At 38.6% G+C, this 19,269-nt stretch overlaps 1 protein-coding gene across 1 annotated transcript in view; it reads left to right on the plus strand.

Moving 5' to 3' along the window:
• The window catches only part of NXPH2 (neurexophilin 2), a gene marked incomplete at both ends in the record, with an annotated part of 98,068 nt that extends 79,887 nt beyond the window's left edge, over positions 1-18,181 (plus strand). The window contains one exon of the mRNA XM_082657959.1: positions 17,438-18,181. Within this exon, the coding sequence (XP_082514085.1) occupies positions 17,438-18,181 (744 nt within the window). The remainder of the gene's footprint in view (positions 1-17,437) is intronic.
• Between the last annotated feature and the right edge of the window lie 1,088 nt (positions 18,182-19,269).

Below are 19,269 nucleotides of genomic sequence, written 5' to 3' on the forward strand. Positions count from 1 at the left end.
ACATTTTTAACTGAAAAAGGAAAAATCAACTTATTGGCAAAGTTAACCACATCTACAAAACACCTTCACAGCAGCACCTGGTATTTGCACCTTGTGTTTGCATACTGAGTACTAGAGCCTAGCCTAGTTGGCAATTAAAACTAACCCTCACAGGCAGTATGTGCTAATTGCTGGATTACTGGTACGTGAAGATTGAAATATCAAGTGGATTTGATGGTAGAGTACAAAGCCATACACAGTACACCTCTCCTAACCCCTGTCTCCTGCCCTGTCCACCCACCAGCCTGCCATGTTTCCTCATCCTGCATTGAAACTGCCTAAACTGGCGTAAAAAATACAATATCTGCCATTTCCACTTCTCCTTTCACTGCTCTTCCCTCTGTTGCAAACTTTCCTTTTTAAATGCCAGCTTTTAGGAGTCAAGGCACAGATGCCTGTTGTCTTTCCCAGGCCATTATATTTCTAAGTATTTATGTGTTCCTGTCATGTAAAGCTCTTCTCTCTCATTGAAAACTTGGATGGGGCTTCTAAGGATGGGGGGTGAAAAGAGACAGTGCCACTTACCATGCTGAGTCGCTTATTCCTTAACAGTGAAAGGACTGTTTCTATTAGATGATCAAAAGAATACCTTCTGTGACTTTGCAAACCTTGGGTTAAATGAGATTGCCCTCTGACCCTGTTTTACTTGGGAAGCATAGCCATAGCCTAACATTTAGCAGCCCTCTACCACAAGGCATCTTAAAATTTACTTCTAGTCTGTTCATAATTTGTTAAAGAGCCCCTTTTCTGCAGCTTGCGAATACAAAATGACATCTGTTTTCTTTCACACCATCTCTTTTCTTTTTTATTGAAATATAGTTGATTTACAATGTTGTGTTAGTTTCACGTATACAGCAAACTGATTCAGTTTTATAGCTATCTATCTATCTATCTATCTATATTCTTTTTCAGATTCTTTTCCCTTATAAGTTATTACAAAATGTTGAGTACAGTTCCCTGTGCTATACAGTAGGTCCTTGTTGGTTATCTATTTTATATATAGTAGTGTGTGTCTGTTAATCCCAGACTCCTAACTTATCCCTCCCCCCCAACCTTTAGTAACCATAAGTTTGTTTTCTGTCTGTGGTTCTATTTCTGTTCTGTATATAAGTTCATTTGTATAATTTTTTTTAGATTCCACATAAAAGTGATATCATATGATATTTGTCTTTCTCTGTCTAGCTTACTTCACTTAGTATCACACCATTTCTTTTAAATGTTTACAGAAATTATGGTATGTGCATGCACACATGCGTTTATACACGTGATATTTCTGTGTGTCAGAATGTGGGCTTGTGTGTGTGTGTGTGTAAGATTTTTTGCAGACGTTGTGTCATCGATTTTCCAGATTACTGTCATCAAGATAAAATAAGAATTGCCATATTTAACCTTAGCAATAAAACTATGCCAAGCCTTGCAATCTAGCTTTCTGGCTCTTACTACTAAGATTTCTGTCTTCACATTTATGTTTCCTGTTAGTTCCTATATCAATTTAGAAAAATGTAAAGGGTAGCTATTAAAAGATATCTGGAAAGTAAAATGAATTTGCTACTCTCAGCAGAAAGGACGTTCATTGTTTAGCTTTCTTCTCCTAAGCAATCATTTGTTTCTCAACTTGCAAGATGAATTTTGAAACAATGCCACATTATGCCACAAAATATTAATAGGTACAATTAATACATTGTTATATGTTTGATTCTGTCATTCTTCATTCCTTTCATGTCATTCTTCTTTTAATCTGCTGTGACAGTTCTGTAATGGAGCACCAGAAATATGACTTCAGGGCAAGCCATACTACTAATCATCAATATAGCGTTGTCGGTTGTCCAGCAGATACGTGTTCTCTTGCCAGCAGGGATGATACTCTGCAAAATTTCGACCCAGAGAAAATGCTTTCCAAAATTCGTTTACAAGCAAAAAAAATAATGGGATGCTAATTTTGATCATAACAGGGTTTTTCCTTTTTTTTCCTGCTGAGCAGGTCGTTGTTTCATTTTAACTGAAGGATACGGGACAGAATTGTTAGAGCAATCCAGTTATATAAGCTATAAATATATGCAACATAAATGATGCCTTAGACCACGTTTCATTATTGGTTCTATAATTGTTCAGCTATAGTGGGATCTGCAGGCCACCTCTGTGTTGTATAGCAGTGGTCACTTTGGGGATCCTTGGCTTGAAGTAATACTACCCCAGTGAAATAATTAATGTATTCTATCAGCAACAGTAATATAAACAAATCTATTAAACAAACCAGTTATTCTTCCAAACTGGCACTTAGCAATGATTGTCACTGTGAAAAAACGTTAATAAATGCTTCCAGGATATCCAGTGGGGGCAAGCCAGCTGCCTTTAAAAATATTTGTACAGATCTCTATCAATTTATCTCTAGTAGCATATGCCAGTCCTGTTATCATGGAAAAGCCAATCCTCCCAGCTTGGTATAAATTCACAAGTTTGGAGCACTCAGCTCATTCTGCCTGATCCTGGAAAGTCATAATTATTTTTCCTTGATGGACTACATATTTTTGATGTACTATAAAATAGTTAAGGGTACGGCCTTCCTTGTTAATGGAAGGTGATCTATTCAATCTATGCATGGTGCATTATTTCTATTATTGCAAGCATTTCACAGAAAATCAGTATGGGCTATAAATATTTTATATTCAGTGTAAACAACAAAAACTGAAAACATCCACTTGAGGTATAGATGCTATGATTATGGGAAAAAATTCAGTTGTTTTGTTTTATCTTTTATTCATTTATTTATTTTCTTCAACATCTTTATTGGAGTATAATTGTGTTACATTGTGTTAGTTTCTGCTGTATAACAAAGTGAATCAGTTATACGTATAAATACACCCCCATTACCCTCCCTCTTGCGTCTCCTTCCCACCCTCCCTATCCCACCCCTCTAGGAGGTCACAAAGCACCCAGCTAATCTCCCTGTGCTATGTGGCTGCTTCCCACTAACTATCTATTTTACGTTTGGTGGTATATATATGTCCATGCCACTCTCTCACTTCATCCCAGCTTACCCTTTCCCCTCCCTGTGTCCTCAAGTCCATTCTCTACATCAGCATCTTTATACCTGTCCTGCCCTTAGGTTCTTCAAAACCATTTTTTTTTTAGATTGCAAATATATGTGTTAGCATATGGTATTTCTTTTTCTCCTTCTGACTTACTTCACTCTGTATGACAAACTCTACGTCCATCCACCTCACTACAAATAACTCACTTTCATTTCATTATATGGCTGAGTAATATTCCATGGTATACATGTGCCACATATTTATCCATTCATCTGTCGATGGACACTTAGGTTGTTTCCATCTCCTGGCTATTGTAAATAGAGCTGCAATGAACATTGTGGTACCTGACTCTTTTTGAATTATGGTTTTCTCAGGGTATATGCCCAGTAGTGGGATTGCTGGGTCGTATGGTAGTTCTAGCTTTCCTTTTTTAAGGAGCCTCCATAGTGTTCTCCATAGTGGCTGTATCAATTTACATTCCCACCAACTGTTCAAGAGGGTTCCCTTTTCTCCACACCCTCTCCAGCACTGATTGTTTGTACATTTTTTAGTGATGGCCATTCTGACCTGTGTAAGGTGATACATCACTGTACTTTTGATTTGCATTTCTCTAATGATTCGTGATGTTGAACATCTTTTCATGTCTTTGTGGGTAATCTATATATCTTCTTTGGAGAAATGTCTATTTAGGTCTTCTGCCCATTTTTGGATTGGTTTTTTTTTTTTTTTTTTTGATATTGAGCTGCTTGTGTATTTGGAACATTAATCCTTTGTCAGTTGCTTCATTTGCAAATATTTTCTCCCATTCTGAGGGTTGTCTTTTCATCTTGTTTATGGTTTCCTTTGCTGTGCAAAAGCTTTGAAGTTTCATTAGGTCTGATTTCTTTATTTTTGTTTTTATTTCCATTTCTCTATGAGGTGGGTCAAAAAGGATATTGCTGTGATTTACATCATAGAGTATTCTGCCTATGTTTTCCTCTAAGAGTTTTATAGTGTCTAGCCTTACATTTAGGACTTTAATCCATTTTCAGTTTATTTTTGTGTATGGTGTTAGGGAGTGTTCTAATTTCATTGTTTTACATGTAACTGTCCAGTTTTCCCAGCACCACATATTAAAGAGGCGGTCTTTTCTCCATTGTATATTCTTGCCTCCTTTATCAAAGATAAGGTGACCATATGTGTGTGGGATTATCTCTGGGCTTTCTATCTTGTTCCATTGATCTATATTTCTGTTTTTGCGCCAGTACCATATTGTCTTGCTTACTGTAGCTTTGTAGTATAGTCTGAAGTAAGGGAGTCTAATTTCTCCAGCTCCGCTTTGTTCCCTCAAGACTGCTTTGGCTATTCGGGGTGTTTTGTATCTCCATACACATTTTAATATTTTTTTTCTAGTTCTGTAAAAAATGCCATTGGTAATTTGATAGGGATTGCATTGAATCTGTAGATTGCTTTGGGTAGTATACTTATTTTCACATTATTGATTCTTCCAATCCAAGAACATGGTATATATCTCCATCTGTTGGTATCATCTTTAATTTCTTTCATCAGTGTCTTATTGTTTTCTGCAAACAGTTCTTTTGTCTCCCTAGGTAGGTTTATTAATAGGTATTTTATTCTTTTGGTTGCAATGGTAAATGGAACTGTTTCCTTAATTTCTCTTTCAGATTTTTCATCATTAGTGTATAGGAATGCCAGACATTTCTGTGCATTAATTTTGTATCCTGCAACTTTACCAAATTCATTGATTAGCTCTAGTAGTTTTCTGGTGGCATCATTAGGATTCTCTATGTATAGTATCATGTCATCTGCAAACAGTGACAGCTTTACTTCTTCTTTTCCAATTCGTATCCCTTTAATTTCTTTTTCTTCTCTGATTGCCATGGCTAGGACTTCCAAAACTATGTTGAATAATAGTGGCAAGAGTGGACATCCTTGTCTTGTTCCTGATCTTAGAGGAATGCTTTCAGTTTTTCACCATTGAGAATGATGTTTGCTGTGGGTTTGTCGTACATGGCCTTTATTATGTTCAGGTAGGTTCCCTCTATGCCCACTTTCTGGAGAGTTTTTATCATAAATCGGTGTTGAATTTTGTCAAAAGCTTTTTCTGCATCTGTTGAGATGATCATATGGTTTTTATTCTTCAATTTGTTAATATGGTGTATCGCATTGATTGATTTGTGTATATTGAAGAATCCTTGCATCCCTGGGATAAATCCCACTTGATCATGGTGTCTGATCCTTTTAATGTGTTGTTGGATTCTGTTTGCTAGTATTTTGTTGAGGATTTTTTCATCTATATTCTTCAGTGATATTGGTCTGTAATTTTCTTTTTTTGTAGTATCTTTGTCTGGTGTTGGTATCAGGGTGCTGGTGGCCTCATAGAATGAGTTTGGGAGTGTTCTTCCTCTGCAATTTTTTGGAAGAGTTTGAGAAGGATGGGTGTTAACTCTTCCCTAAATGTTTGATAGAATTCACCTGTGAAGCCCTCTGGTCCTGGACTTTTGTTTCTTGGAAGATTTTTAATCACAGTTTCAATTTCATTACTTGTGATTGGTCTGTTCATGTTTTCTTTTTCTTCCTGGTTCAGTCTTGGAAGGTTATACCTTTCTAAGAATTTGTCCATTTCTTCCAGGTTGTCCATTTTATTGGCATAGAGTTGCTTATAGCAGTCTCCTAGGATGCTTTGTATTTCTGCGGTGTCTGTTGTAACTTCTCCTTTTTCATTTCTAATTTTATTGATTTGAGCCCCCTTCTTTTTCGTGATGAGTCTGGCTAATGGTTTATCTATTTTGTTTAGCTTCTCAAAGAACCAGCTTTTAGTTTAATTGATCTTTGCTATTGTTTTCTTTGTTTCTATTTCATTTATTTCCACTCTGATCTTTATGATTTCTTTCCTTCTGCTAACTAGGTTTTGTTTGTTGTTCATTCTCTAGTTCCCTTAGGTGTTAGGTTGAATTGTTTATTTTAGACTTTTCTTGTTTCTTGACGTAGGCTTGTATAGCTATAAACTTCCCTCTTAGAAGAGCTTTTCCTGCATCCCATAGGTTTTGGATTGTCGTGTTTTCATTTTCTTTTTTCTCTAGGTATTTTTGATTTCCTCTTTGATTTCTTCAGTGATCTCTTGGTTATTTAGTAACGTATTGTTTAGCCTCCATTTGTTTGTGTTGTTTACATTTTTTCCCTGTAATTCAATTCTAATCTCATAGTGTTGTGTTCAGAAAAGATGCTTGATATGATTTCAGTTTTCTCAAATTTACTTAGGCTTGATTTGTGACCTAAGATGTGATCTACCCTGGAGAATGTTCCATGAGCACTTGAGAAGAAAGTGTAATCTGCTGTTTTTGTATGGAATGTCTTATGAATATCAGTTAAATCTATCTGGTCTATTGTGTCATTTAAAGTTTCTGTTTCCTTATTAATTTTCTGTCTGGATGATCTCCATTGGTGTAAGTGAGGTGTTAAAGTACCCCACTATTATTGTGTTACTGTCAGTTTCCTCTTTTAGAGCTGTTAGCAGTTGCCTTGTGTATTGAGGTGCTCCTATGTTGGGTGCATATATATTTATAATTGTTATATCTTCTTCTTGGATCAATCCCTTGATCATTATGTAGTGTCCTTCCTTGTCTCTTGTAACATTCTTTATTTTAAAGTGTACTTATTTCTGATATGAGTATTGCTACCCCAGCTTTCTTGTGATTTCCATTTGCATGAAATATCTTTTTCCATCCCCTCACTTTCAGTCTGTATGTATCCCTAGGTCTGAACTGGGTCTCTTGTTGACAGCATATATATGGGTCTTGTTTCTATGTCCATTCAGCAAGCCTGGTTCTTTTGGTTGGAGCATTTAATCCATTCATGTTTAAGGTAATTATCGATATGTATGTTCCTGTTACCATTTTCTTAATTGTTTGGGGTTTCTTTTTGTAGGTCCTTTTCTTCTCTTGTGCTTTCCACTTAGAGAAGTTCCTTTAGCATTTGTTGTAGAGCTGGTTTGGCGGTGCTGAATTCTCTTAGCTTTTGCTTGTCTGTAAAGCTTTTGATTTCTTCATCGACTCTGAATGAGATTCTTGCCGGGTAGAGTAATCTTGGTTGTAGGTTCTTCCTTTTCATCACTTTATCATGCCACTCCCTTCTGGCTTGTAGAGTTTCTGCTGAGAAATCAGCTGTTAACCTTATGGGAGTTCCCTTGTATGTTATTTGTCGTTTTTCCCTTGCTGCTTTCAATAATTTTTCTTTGTCTTTAATTTGTCCCAAGTTTATTATTATGTGTCTCAGCGTGTTTCTCCTTGGGTTTATATTGTATGGGACTCTCTGCGCTTCCTGCACTTGGGTGGCTATTTCCTTTCCCGTGTTAAGGAAGTTTTTGACTATAATCTCTTCCAATATTTTTCTCAGGTCCTTTCTCTCTCTCTTCTCCTTCTGGGACCCCTATAATGCAAATGTTGTTGCATTTAATGTTGTCCCAGAGGTCTCTTAGGCTGTCTTCATTTCTTTTCATTCATTTTTCTTTATTCTGTTCCGCAGCAGTGAATTCCACTGTTCTGTCTTCCAGGTCACTTATCCATTCTTCTGCCTCAGTTATTCTGCTATTGATTCCTTCTAGTGTATTTTTCATTTCAGTTATTGTATTGTTCATCTCTGTTGTATTGTTCTTTAATTCTTCTAGGTCTTTGTTAAACATTTCTTGCATGTTCTCAATCTTTGCCTCCATTCTTTTTCTGAGGTCCTGGATCATCTTCACTATCAGTATTCTGAATTCTTTTTCTGGAATGTTGCCTATCTCCACTTCATTTAGTTGTTTTTCTGGGATTTTATCTTGTTTCTTCATCTGATATAGCCCTCTGCCTTTTCATCTTGTCTATGTTTCTGTGAATGTGGTTTTTGTTCCACAGGCTGCAGAATTGTAGTTCTTCTTGCTTCTGCTGTCTGCCCTCTGTCCTCAATTCTTTTTATTCTTTTTTCTTTATTCTGCTCTGCGGTAGTTATTTCCACTATTTTATCTTCCAGGTCACTTATCCATTCTTCTGCCTCAGTTATTCTGCTATTAATTCCTTCTAGAGAATTTTTAATTTCATTGATTGTGTTGTTCATCATTGGTTGTTTGCTCTATAGTTCTTCTATGTCCTTGTTAAAAGTTTCTTGTATTTTCTCCATTGTATTTCCAAGATTTTGGATCATCTCTACTGTCATTACTCTGAATTCTTTTTCAGGTAGACTGCCTATTTCCTCTTCATTTGTTAAGTCTGGTGGGTTTGTACCTTGCTCCTTCATCTGCTGTGTGTTTCTCTGTCTTCCCATTTTGCTTAACTTACTGTGTTTGGGGTCTCCTTTTCACAGGCTGCAGGTTCACAATTCCCGTTGTTTTTGGTGTCTGCCCCCAGTGGGTAAGGTTGGTTTAGTGGGTTGTGTAGGCTTTGTAGTGGAGGGGACTGGTGCCTGTGTTCTGGTGGATGAGGCTGGATCTTGTCCCTCTGGTGGGCAGGACCAAGTCCAGTGGTGTGTTTTGATGTGTCTGTGAACTTATTATGATTTTATGCAGCCTGTCTGATAATCGGTGGGTTTGTGTTCCTGTCTTTCTAGTTGTTTGGCATAGCTTGCCCAACACTGGAGCTTGCTGGTCATTGGGTGGAGCTGGGTCTTAACGTTGAGACGGAGATCTCTGGGAGAGCTCTGGCTGTTTGATATTACGTGGGGCCACGAGGTCTCCGGTGTTCCAGTGTCCTGAACTCTGCTCTCCCACCTCAGAGGCTCAGGCCTGACACCTGGCCGGAGCACCAAGACCCTGTCAGCCACATGGCTTAGAAGAAAAGGGAGGGAAAAAAAAGAAAGAGAGGGGGAAAAAAAATGTTTTTAATTAAATAAAATAAAGTTATTAAAATAAAAAGTTAAAAAATATATTATTAAAATAAAAAATGAAAGTAATAAAAAAAAAAAAGAGAGCAACCAAACCAATAAGCAAATCCACCAATGACAACAAGTACTAAAATCTAAATGAAGACAAACATATAAATCAGAAACTAGTCAGTCACATACAGCAAACCCCAAGTCTATAGTTGGTCCCAAAGTCCACCGCCTCAATTCTGGGATGAGTCATTGTCTATTCAGGTATTCCAGAGATGCAGCGTACATCACATTGATTGTGGAGATTTAATCCGCTGCTCCTGAGGCTGCTGGGAGCGATTTCCCTTTCTCTTCATTGTTCCCACAGCTCCCAGGGGCTCAGCTTTGGATTTGGCCCCACCTCTGCGTGTAGGTCGCCCTCTGGCATCTGTTCTTTGCCCAGACAGGAGGGGGTTAAAGGAGCGCCTGTTTAGGGGGTTCTGGCTCACTCAGGCCGGGGGTGGGGGGGGAGGGAGGGGTATGAATGCGGGGCGAGCCTGCGGCAGCAGAGGCCAGCATAACATTACAACAGCCTGAGGCACGCCACGTGTTCTCCCCCTAGACGTTGTCCCTGGATCCCTGGCAGTGGCGGCTGCACAGGCTCCCGGGAGGGGAGGTGTGGGGAGTGACCTGTGCTCGCACACAGGCTTCTTGGTGGCTGCAGCAGCAGCCTTAGCGTCTCATGCCTGTCTCTTTGGTCTGCACTGATATCCGCAGCTCACGCCCGTCTCTGAAGCTCATTTAGGCGGTGGTCTGAATCCTCTCTCCTCGTGCACCCTGAAACAATGGTCTCTTGCCTCTTAGGCAGTTCCAGACTTTTTCCCGGACTCCCTCCCAGCTAGCCGTGGTGCACTAGCCCCTTCAGACTGTGTTGACGCTGCCAACCCCAGTCCTCTCCCTGGGATCTAAGCTCAGAAGCCCGAGCCTCAGCTCCCAACCCCCACCCACCCCGGCGGGTGAGCAGAGAGGCCTCTCGGGCTGGTGAGTGCCGGTCGGCACCGGTCTTCTGTGCGGGAATCTCTCCGCTTTGCCCTCCGCACCCCTGTTGCTGTGCTCTCCTCCTCTGCGCCGAAGCTTCCCTCCTCCGCCACCTGCTGTCTCTGCCCAAGAAGGGGCTTCCTAGGGTGTGGAAACCTTTCCTCCTTCACAGCTCCCTCCCACTGGTGCAGGTCCCGTCCCTATTCTTTTGTCTCTGTTTTTTCTTTTGCCCTACCAAGGTACGTGGGGGGTTTCTTGCCTTTTGGGAGGTCTGAGGTCTTCTGCTAACGTTCAGTAGGTGTTCTGTAGGAGTTGTTCCACGTGTAGATGTATTTCTGGTGTAATTGTGATGAGAAGGGTGATCTCCATGTCTTACTCCTCCATCATCTTGAAAGTCCTCTCTACCTTTCATTTAGAGCATTCATCAGTTCTTGTGAAAATCATAGACATTAGTCAGATTTGTTGCCTGTTAGCATATCTTCACACACCTATAAACATGAAGACAAACATACATTATTTCAAAATATTGTTATTTACCCGGAACATACTTGGTTCATTATCAAGAAGCATTAATATATATCATAATAATTATATAGGATAATAGAAATGTGTTACACCACAGTTATGGCAAAGGTCTGACTGTCCTAGAACCCAAAAAATAACTATTGTTACCTTCAACAGCTCTTAGGAGGTTTAAGGCTGAAACACAAAGCCTGCTAAGGTTGCCACCCCCAAGCACAAGACCTCCAAGTAAGGAATTTAGCACTGACTGAAACTTGGAGCCTGTTTATTGTTAAAAGAAATGGACATGTACTTTAAATTATAAGATAAATAAGGTCTGAGCATCTAATGTATAGCATGGTGACTGTAATTGATAATACTGTATTGTATAATTGAAATTTACTAAGAACCCTATCTTAAGGATTCTCACCCAAAAAAAGAAAAGAAAAAAGGTAGCTATGTGAAGGGATGGATGTGATACTTAAATTACTTGATGGTAGGAATCCTCTCACAATGTAAGCATATATGAAATCATCGTGTTGTACAGTTTAAATATATTACTATTTCATTTGTCAATTATACCTCAATAAAGTTGGAAAAGAAAATAAAAAATGAGTGTTTCACTAGGAAAAATATAACTGTTGTCTTACATTGTGGTAAAGGGTTATAAATTGAAATGCTTGAGAGTTCCTGACATTTTAAAAAAATCAATCCTAAACCAAGTGCCGCTGAATTAAATGTAAATTAAACTAAGCTTATAATAACAAAAATGTACAAGCCTTGTGAAAATTCTGAAAGCAAAACTTAAAAAAAAAAATCTTCCCTACTTAAGCCAGAGATTAACATCAACAGTGATTAAGTCACGCTGCTAGCATGTACCCTTGAGATGAAGTAATGAAAACGGCACCTTACTTCTGTATTCTTCCTCCCCAAGGCCCAGTCTAATCATGAGAAAAACATCAGACAAACTCTAATTGAAAGGCATTCTACAGAATGCCTAACCAGTGCTCTCTGAAACATTCAAGGTCATCAAAAACAAGGAACGACCAAGAAATGGTCACAGCCAAGACAAGCCTCAAAATTCATGATGACCAAATGTCATGTGGGACCCTAGATGGCATCCTGGAGCAGCTAAAGGACATTAAGGAAAAACTAAGGAAATCTGAATAAAGTATGGACTTTAGTTAGTAATAACGTATAAGCATTGGATCATTAGTTGTGACAAGTGTAATATGTAAGATGTTAACAATATAGGAAACTGGGTACAGGGTATTTGGTAACTCTTTGTACCACACAACTTTTCTGTAAACTAAAACTATTCTAAAATGAAATGTTTATTGAAAAATGCATAACAAATACAGTTGAAGAAAAAGATCTTCTGGTATAGTATTTGCAAAGGGAGATGCTTTTTAGTTTATAAATTATTTCCATAATTCGTGACAGTTCTCACATCTGCTACTATAAAATTCATTGCACCCTCTCTGCCTCTTGGAAAAAAATGCATTTAATTATCAGTGAAATTCAACTCCAGCCTGTTATGATGAATGATTTGAACCTGTCAACTCCTTTTCCCCCCTAAAAACAAAAGAACTGAAATGAAATACAGTCTTCTTCCTCTATTTCCTTCCTTCCACCTGCTTCATTTAATTGATGAGGGTTTGAGGTTTTATTAATCTTTTTGAGCTCCTCTCTAAGATGCAGAAAAAGCTAATATGATATCATTGTATCTAGCTAATGTGTGTGCTTTGTGAAATTGATACACCCTGCCAAGACATAAATTACTTAAGCTTTGATAAATGTGTTGAAATCAGGGAATGTTCAAACAGATAAAACACAGCAATTCCTCTTTTTCTCCCTTTTTTAAACTCCATTTTGTGCATGCCGTTAAACGTTTTTGCATTATTATTGTAATATGGTGGGACAAAAGATAGCAGTGATACTGATATTAGCATAGGAAGCCCCAGCAAGTACAAAAGTAATGGGGGATACAGCCTTGTGTTTTGCAGATAACATCTAACAACCTTGCCTTGGACAGAGTGGTTTGCCCACAGGCTCAGAACCACCTACGGTCCTCTCCCAGCAGGCTGTATCACCGAAATTGTCTATATAGGAATGAGGGCACCTGCCAGACACATTGTACTTTCAGATCCTTTGCTGACTCATTTCGTAGGTTGGAATAAAAGATCCACAAACACATTTTGTTGGCAAAAAGAGCTCACCTGTCCCTGTGATATGGGTATGACTCAGATGTCAGCGAGACTGGAAACACGAGGCAGCATTTGATTGATGCTCTGGGGTTGAGAAGGTCAATTTCTACTCGTTAATGTATCATATGGCACTGAACAAGTTGCTTGATTAACCACTAATCAGTTTCCTGGAGACTGGAGAATCCATATAATCCTTTGAAAACAATTCTTGGATAGGAGGCATGGGACTGCACTTTGGACCACGCAAGAGCCAGCAGTCACTGAACGCCTTTTGCAAGAGATTGGGCTCAGTAATTTCTATCCATTCTTTTCCTCTTTTTTTTTTGGCTGTGTCAGGTCTTAGTTGCAGCACGTGGGATCTTTGTTGAGGCCTGCAGAATCTTTCCTTGCAGCACGGGCTCTGTAGTTTGCGGCACGCGGGCTCTCTCATTGAGGCATGCAAGCTCAGTAGTTGTGGCACGAGGGCTTAGTTAGTTGCCCCGCATCATGTGGGATCCTAGTTCCCCAACCAGGGATAGAATCTGCATCCCCTGCAGCGGAAGGCAGATTCTTTACCACTGGACCACCAGGGAAGTCTCCATCCATTCTTTTATTTAGTCCTTACAATGAACTGGTAAAGGACATGAAGGTGAGAAAATTGGGGCTCACATCAAATACTTCAAGCTAAGGGGGTGATGAGGTCATCAGGCACCAAACCCTATGCTTTTTCCACCATGCTGCTTTCATATTGGGAGTTTATGGATGAGTGCAGGCAGGGTTGTGGTTGATCCAAACCCCAGTCATCCCTGGTTAAGTCTTTTGAGGTGAAGCGTGAGCCCTGGGGACTTTGGTCTCACAACTGTCTTTGTAGACCTGTTTAGGAGAGGGTGCCCTCTCAGCAGTAATGCATGCCTTTAAGAATATGTTCCAGGGAGAAGGCTGAACAAGTTACACCAAAGGGAGAGGAAGTTGGGAGAGGAGGTACAATTGTTGGCTTTTTAAGACAACTAGAAATATACTTACCCTTTTAATTATACTCTTCTACCAATACATCATCATCCAATAGTTTTTTTAAATTTGGGTTTAGATTTGGAAATCAGTACTTGTAAGAACCGTCCAAGCATTTTAGAGTAAAAAACAGATGAAGTTATACACAGCTTTTCTCACCTTGTTTAATGTTATCAAAGCAAATGACAAATGTGATGGTCTAGGGCAAAGCAAAAAAACTAAAAGATACATCCATCTACTTTTTTTGTCTAAGGAACTGTCAGTGACTGTTTTTCATTGGAACAGAGAACAATTATAGATCTGTGCTTAATAGTTAAATTTGATTATTTTTATATAGGCCAACCTTAAAATCAAGGGCTCCTTGAGCAGGTTTGAACCTGAAGAGTATTATGTTAGAATATATTTTTTAGGAATCAAATTTCATTTTAAATTCTCATCTGGAGAATCTTTTCTGAAGAATTGAAGAGCCTTTCTAAAAGCAAATAATCATATCTAATGTATCTGTTTAATAAGCTTAGGGTTTTTTTTTTTTTACACTCATATTTCTTTAGGATGAGTCACATATGTTTGGGTCAAGTTGCTACACCATGTTACTACAAAGAAAATCTTCGGGTTTTTTAAAAGTCAATAAATGACTTTTTGAGTAATTATTATTGACTAATCTCAGAACCATCACATCAGAAGTCCAAAGGATAAGAGAAGGATCTCATAATGTCTATCTCATAAGGGGGCCCATCATGTATTCTAAAATACGCTAATACTAGTTAACCTGAGACTATACATGATTGAAGACTTCCTGTTGAACAATGGGTTCAATGTTGGTAGGTTTTCAATAACAGAAAAGGAAGGAGAAAAATAAGTCAAAGGACTAAATCAAGAAAAATGATCCAGGCAGAAAAAACTCAGGAAAATGTGTAATGTAAAACAAACATTTTAAGAAAAAAAAAGAACATGTTTCTCCTGGTAGTGAAGAGTGTTGTCATACTTGTAAGTGAAAAAATATTTTTGAACGGAAAATGGATCTTAATTCTGCTAATAAAGTATTCATCAGGAGCATGGTGTGTAAAAGTAAGAATTAAGATTTGGGGGGGTTTTTTGAAAAAGCAAGCTAAAGGGAAATTTACCCTATGAAAGAGAGAAAGAAAGGCAGGAGCGAGGGAAGAAGTGAGGGAGTTGTACAAATAGGGGAGTTGAGATCAGGAAGTAAAGGAGAAGCTTGAGTACCAGTGATTCTCAGGAACGGTAGTTGTGACTGTCAGCAATGACCAAGCAAGGCACCTCTCGTGAAATACTGGAAACAGGCAAAACAATAGATAATAGACAGCAAGAATCATAATCAGAGAGAAGAGAAATTGGACCTTGATCAGCAAGGGGTTTCTTATCTGCCCATGTGTCCTTGAATGTCTCCCTGGAGAGAGAACAGGACAAGTCACTTGGACCAGGTTGCATCAGTTCCCAGGAAACTCAAGTCATATCTGGAGCCTGTACTGACCTTCATGAGCTGTACGACCAGTTGATCTGAATGAGGTTTTGTGCACATTATAATTAAGAGTGTTCAAAGACAGAAAGCTAGTTACAGTATCAGAAATACCCAGAGTATTTTGAGCCAGAAATCCTGAGCAATGATACCTCTTTTCCTGGTGAATATGCCAGCCCTTTAACGCCAGGAGAGAGAAAGAAGCATCAACTCAGGATGTGTAAGCCCCTAAGAAGAGGTAGTACGGATTTAGGTTTCCGAAACAGTAAGAATATGCAGCATGCAGTTTGACAAACCTCCGTAATTTAAGTAAAGAGAAAAGAATTTCTAAAAATACCAGACCTGAGTGGGGGAAAGCCTTCGGGAAATTAATCAAAGGGACCAATACATTATTATGTGCTCCCTCCCCACCAAAGCAAAAAAAGGAAAAATCTACACATATATTTAAGTCCTTGGACTCCTCCTCTAAAGTGTTTGGGTACAAGCTATAGATGAAAACACTTCTCACAAAACTCTATTAGAACTTAAAACTTTTATGAATATATAAAATGTAACCTCATATTATTAAACTACCATGTAGTCAGGTGCAATATTAATAATTCAAGCTTTTTTTTTCAAAATTGTATTGAAATCAATAATTTTTGTAACAGTCTGAGACTGGTTTTACCAGGTGCTTTGCCAAGTTTGAAATGGTTGGGGAAACTACATAAACACAGCCCCACTTCTTCCTCATCCTTTTCATCTTGCTGACACTTTTCCAGAGAATCATTACCAGAGTGCTTTGTGCCGTTCGAGATAAGAGGCTATCTGTGTTTCCACTAGAAACCTCTATTTTCCAGACTTTATAACTCATCCGTAAATATTCACTCCAGGCAACAGTTTCATATATTATGATTCTGTCCCTCAAAATTCATACTGACTTAGCTAAGTGATTTTTAGAAATCATGAGGACTCTTACACTACAAAAAGAATAATAAAAATCAAATGCAAATAAAGTGCTGTGTTTCAGTGGGTATGATTTGAGTCAAAATACTGTGGAATCCATAAAACACATGCACATGACTCTTTCCTGGCAATCCTATCTTTCAGGGTATTATTCAGTTGTAACAAAATTTAATTTATCAACAATAGGTCTATTAATTAATTCAAAATGTACATTTCCAATTTATTTCTGTTTCTATAAAGGCAGCTAAATTTGAAATTATATTTTTTCAACTAAAACTTTTGTAGAACTTCCTATTCACACTACTTTTCGTTACAGAATTTGAAGTCAAATTATATCAGAAGTTATGAAATTATATGACATAAGCTTTGATTACAATAATACCCTTGGTACATGCAATAATATTTTAAGAGTCTTATCAATATCTTATATTCAGGTGGTTTCTAGCTCCATGGTAGAAACCTCAGCATTCTAGAGTTGTTTTCTACCTGAAAAAAAAGATCTTACAAATTTAATGTTTTTATGAAATAAGAGACCAAAATATACTATTTCCCCCAGTCTGGGAAGATAGAATTGTAAAGATTAGGGAACAGAGACTAAAACCACATCAACGCATTAAAATGAAATACAATCAACCCTTGATATCCATGGGGGATCGGTTTCAGGATCCCCTTGGATACCAAAATCCAGGGATGTTTAAGTCCCTTACATAAAATAGTTTAGTATTTGCATGTAACCTATGCACCTCCTCTTGTGTATTTTAAATCATCTCTAGATTACTTATAACACCTAATACAATGTAAATAGTTGCATAGTCGCCAGAGTATGACAAATTCAAGTTTTGCTTTTTGGAAATCTCTAGTTGGGGGCGGGCGTGTTGGAGGGGGTTTTCATTTGTTTTTAACTTAATTCAGTGTTGGTCAAATCCACTGGATTCAGAACCTGCAGATACAAAGAGCCAACTGTACTCTCTTCTTGATCTCATCATTTCCGTTTTCGTACTCATGGCTTTACATTGCTTGAATTAAATGGTCATCTTGTTACACTGTGGAGCCCAGCTGTGTGTGTGAAATGCTATTTAGCAGGAACTGAAATAAATTACAAGAATTAACCTGGTGGGGCTTCCCTGGTGGCGCAGTGGTTGAGAGTCCGCCTGCCGATGCAGGGGACACGGGTTCCCACACATGTGGGAAGATCCCACATGCCACGGAGCACCTAGGACCGTGAGCCATGGCCGCTGAGCCTGCGCGTCCGGAGCCTGTGCTCCGCAACGGGAGAGGCCACAACAGTGAGAGATCCGCGTACCGCAAAAAAAAAAAAAAAAAAAAAAAAAAAAAAAAAAGGCACTCAAAGCCTAACCTAAAGTGTGTTTCTCTTTCTTTTTTTCGAACAGCTATTTTGTGACAGTAAAAAGGTGGTGCATGCCACAGAAGGGCTGGATTGGGAAGACAAAGATGCTGCCGGGACACTGGTGGGAAACGTGGTACACTCAAGGATCATCAATCCTCTGCGTCTGTTTGTTAAACAGTCTCCAGTCCCCAAGCCCGGGCACTTGGCGTATGCGGACAGCTTGGAGAACTTTTGGGATTGGCTGGCCAATATCACGGAGGTTCAGGAGCCCTTGGCAAGAACTAAACGGAGGCCAATAGTGAAAACGGGAAAATTTAAGAAAATGTTTGGATGGGGCGACTTCCATTCCAACATTAAAACTGTTAAGCTCAACCTCCTTATCACGGGGAAGATCGTTGACCATGGAAATGGAACCTTCAGTGTTTATTTCCGACATAATTCCACAGGCCTGGGCAATGTTTCAGTGAGTTTGGTACCCCCCTCCAAAGTGGTGGAATTTGAAGTTTCCCCACAGTCTACCTTGGAGACCAAGGAATCCAAATCTTTCAATTGTCGCATTGAGTATGAAAAAACAGATCGGGCGAAGAAGACTGCCCTGTGCAACTTCGACCCGTCCAAGATCTGCTACCAGGAGCAGACTCAGAGCCACGTTTCCTGGTTGTGTTCCAAGCCCTTCAAGGTCATTTGCATCTACATTGCCTTTTACAGTGTTGATTATAAACTTGTGCAAAAGGTCTGTCCTGACTACAATTACCATAGTGAGACTCCATACTTATCTTCTGGCTGAATCTTTCTACAGCCAATAGAAAGGAAAGACAAATATATATTCAATTAGAATGACCAAGAACCAAGCCCAGCTCTTCGTGGTAAAGGATCCCTTTTGTTTCTGGCAGTGAACCTTCATTCCCTATAAGATTTTCAAACTTAAAAGAAAAAGAAACATCTTTAAATGTGAATTGTGCTTGTTTTGATCATAAGTACCTGAATCTAAAGAGTAAAACTGTGTATGAAGCCATCGCTCTCACATAGGATGGCTAAGTCCTCCAGGTATTGTTGTTTCTCTAAGAGTCGATGGTAGCAACATGTAACAGGAAAGAACCGAATTATGCATGTGATAAACATTGCTCTTGAAGTGAGCCTGCCTTTGAAGTATGTTTTGGAAGATTACCTTAAAAATAGCCGATGCAGTAAAGCAACTGAAAAGATTGTATTGGGCAGATGAATCGCATTTCTGACACTGAATTCTTTTTTTATTGCTGTCTTTTCTCCCACATCTGTGCTGTCACTGATATGAGAGATGAAGGGGTAAAATTTGTTTCCAAACTCATGTGTGCAGGTACAGTGCCACAGTGATTGAGTGGAGTGGGATTTAAACACTTAGCCCTGGTTTGGTCACCAGCCTCAGGATTCTCATGCGAGTAGTAACATTAGTGTATTAAGAAAGCAAATCTGGATATATTGTAAGTCAGTTCAACAATAATGATGATCAGGATGTTTTTAGATTGTTTTGTCAAATTCAGTGCTGTGAGGTGGTCAAAAATATCATAAATCTGTATTCACCCTTTAACCTCATTCTATTCATTTGGTAGTATGATTTTTATATACAGGTGTAGAACAACTCTTGAATTGAGAGCAAGTGATTGTTTCCTAGGCTAGAATGGGAAAGAAATTGGAATTGGAAGGAGGAAATTCTGGGATGATCTATTCATTATTTCTAGCCTCTTAGATTAAGTTCTCCTTGCATTTAATTATTTACATGAGGGATCAAATTGTGGAAATAAAGAGTATATTTAAACATTGCTAATTATTATTAAGTGTTAATAACCAAGATGCATGATTCACCAGTCTTTTGAGATGACTTCCTAATAATGTTGC

The sequence above is a fragment of the Grampus griseus genome, assembly GCF_964374135.1.
Source record: "Grampus griseus genome assembly, chromosome: 7".
Taxonomy (NCBI): Eukaryota; Metazoa; Chordata; class Mammalia; order Artiodactyla; family Delphinidae; genus Grampus; species Grampus griseus.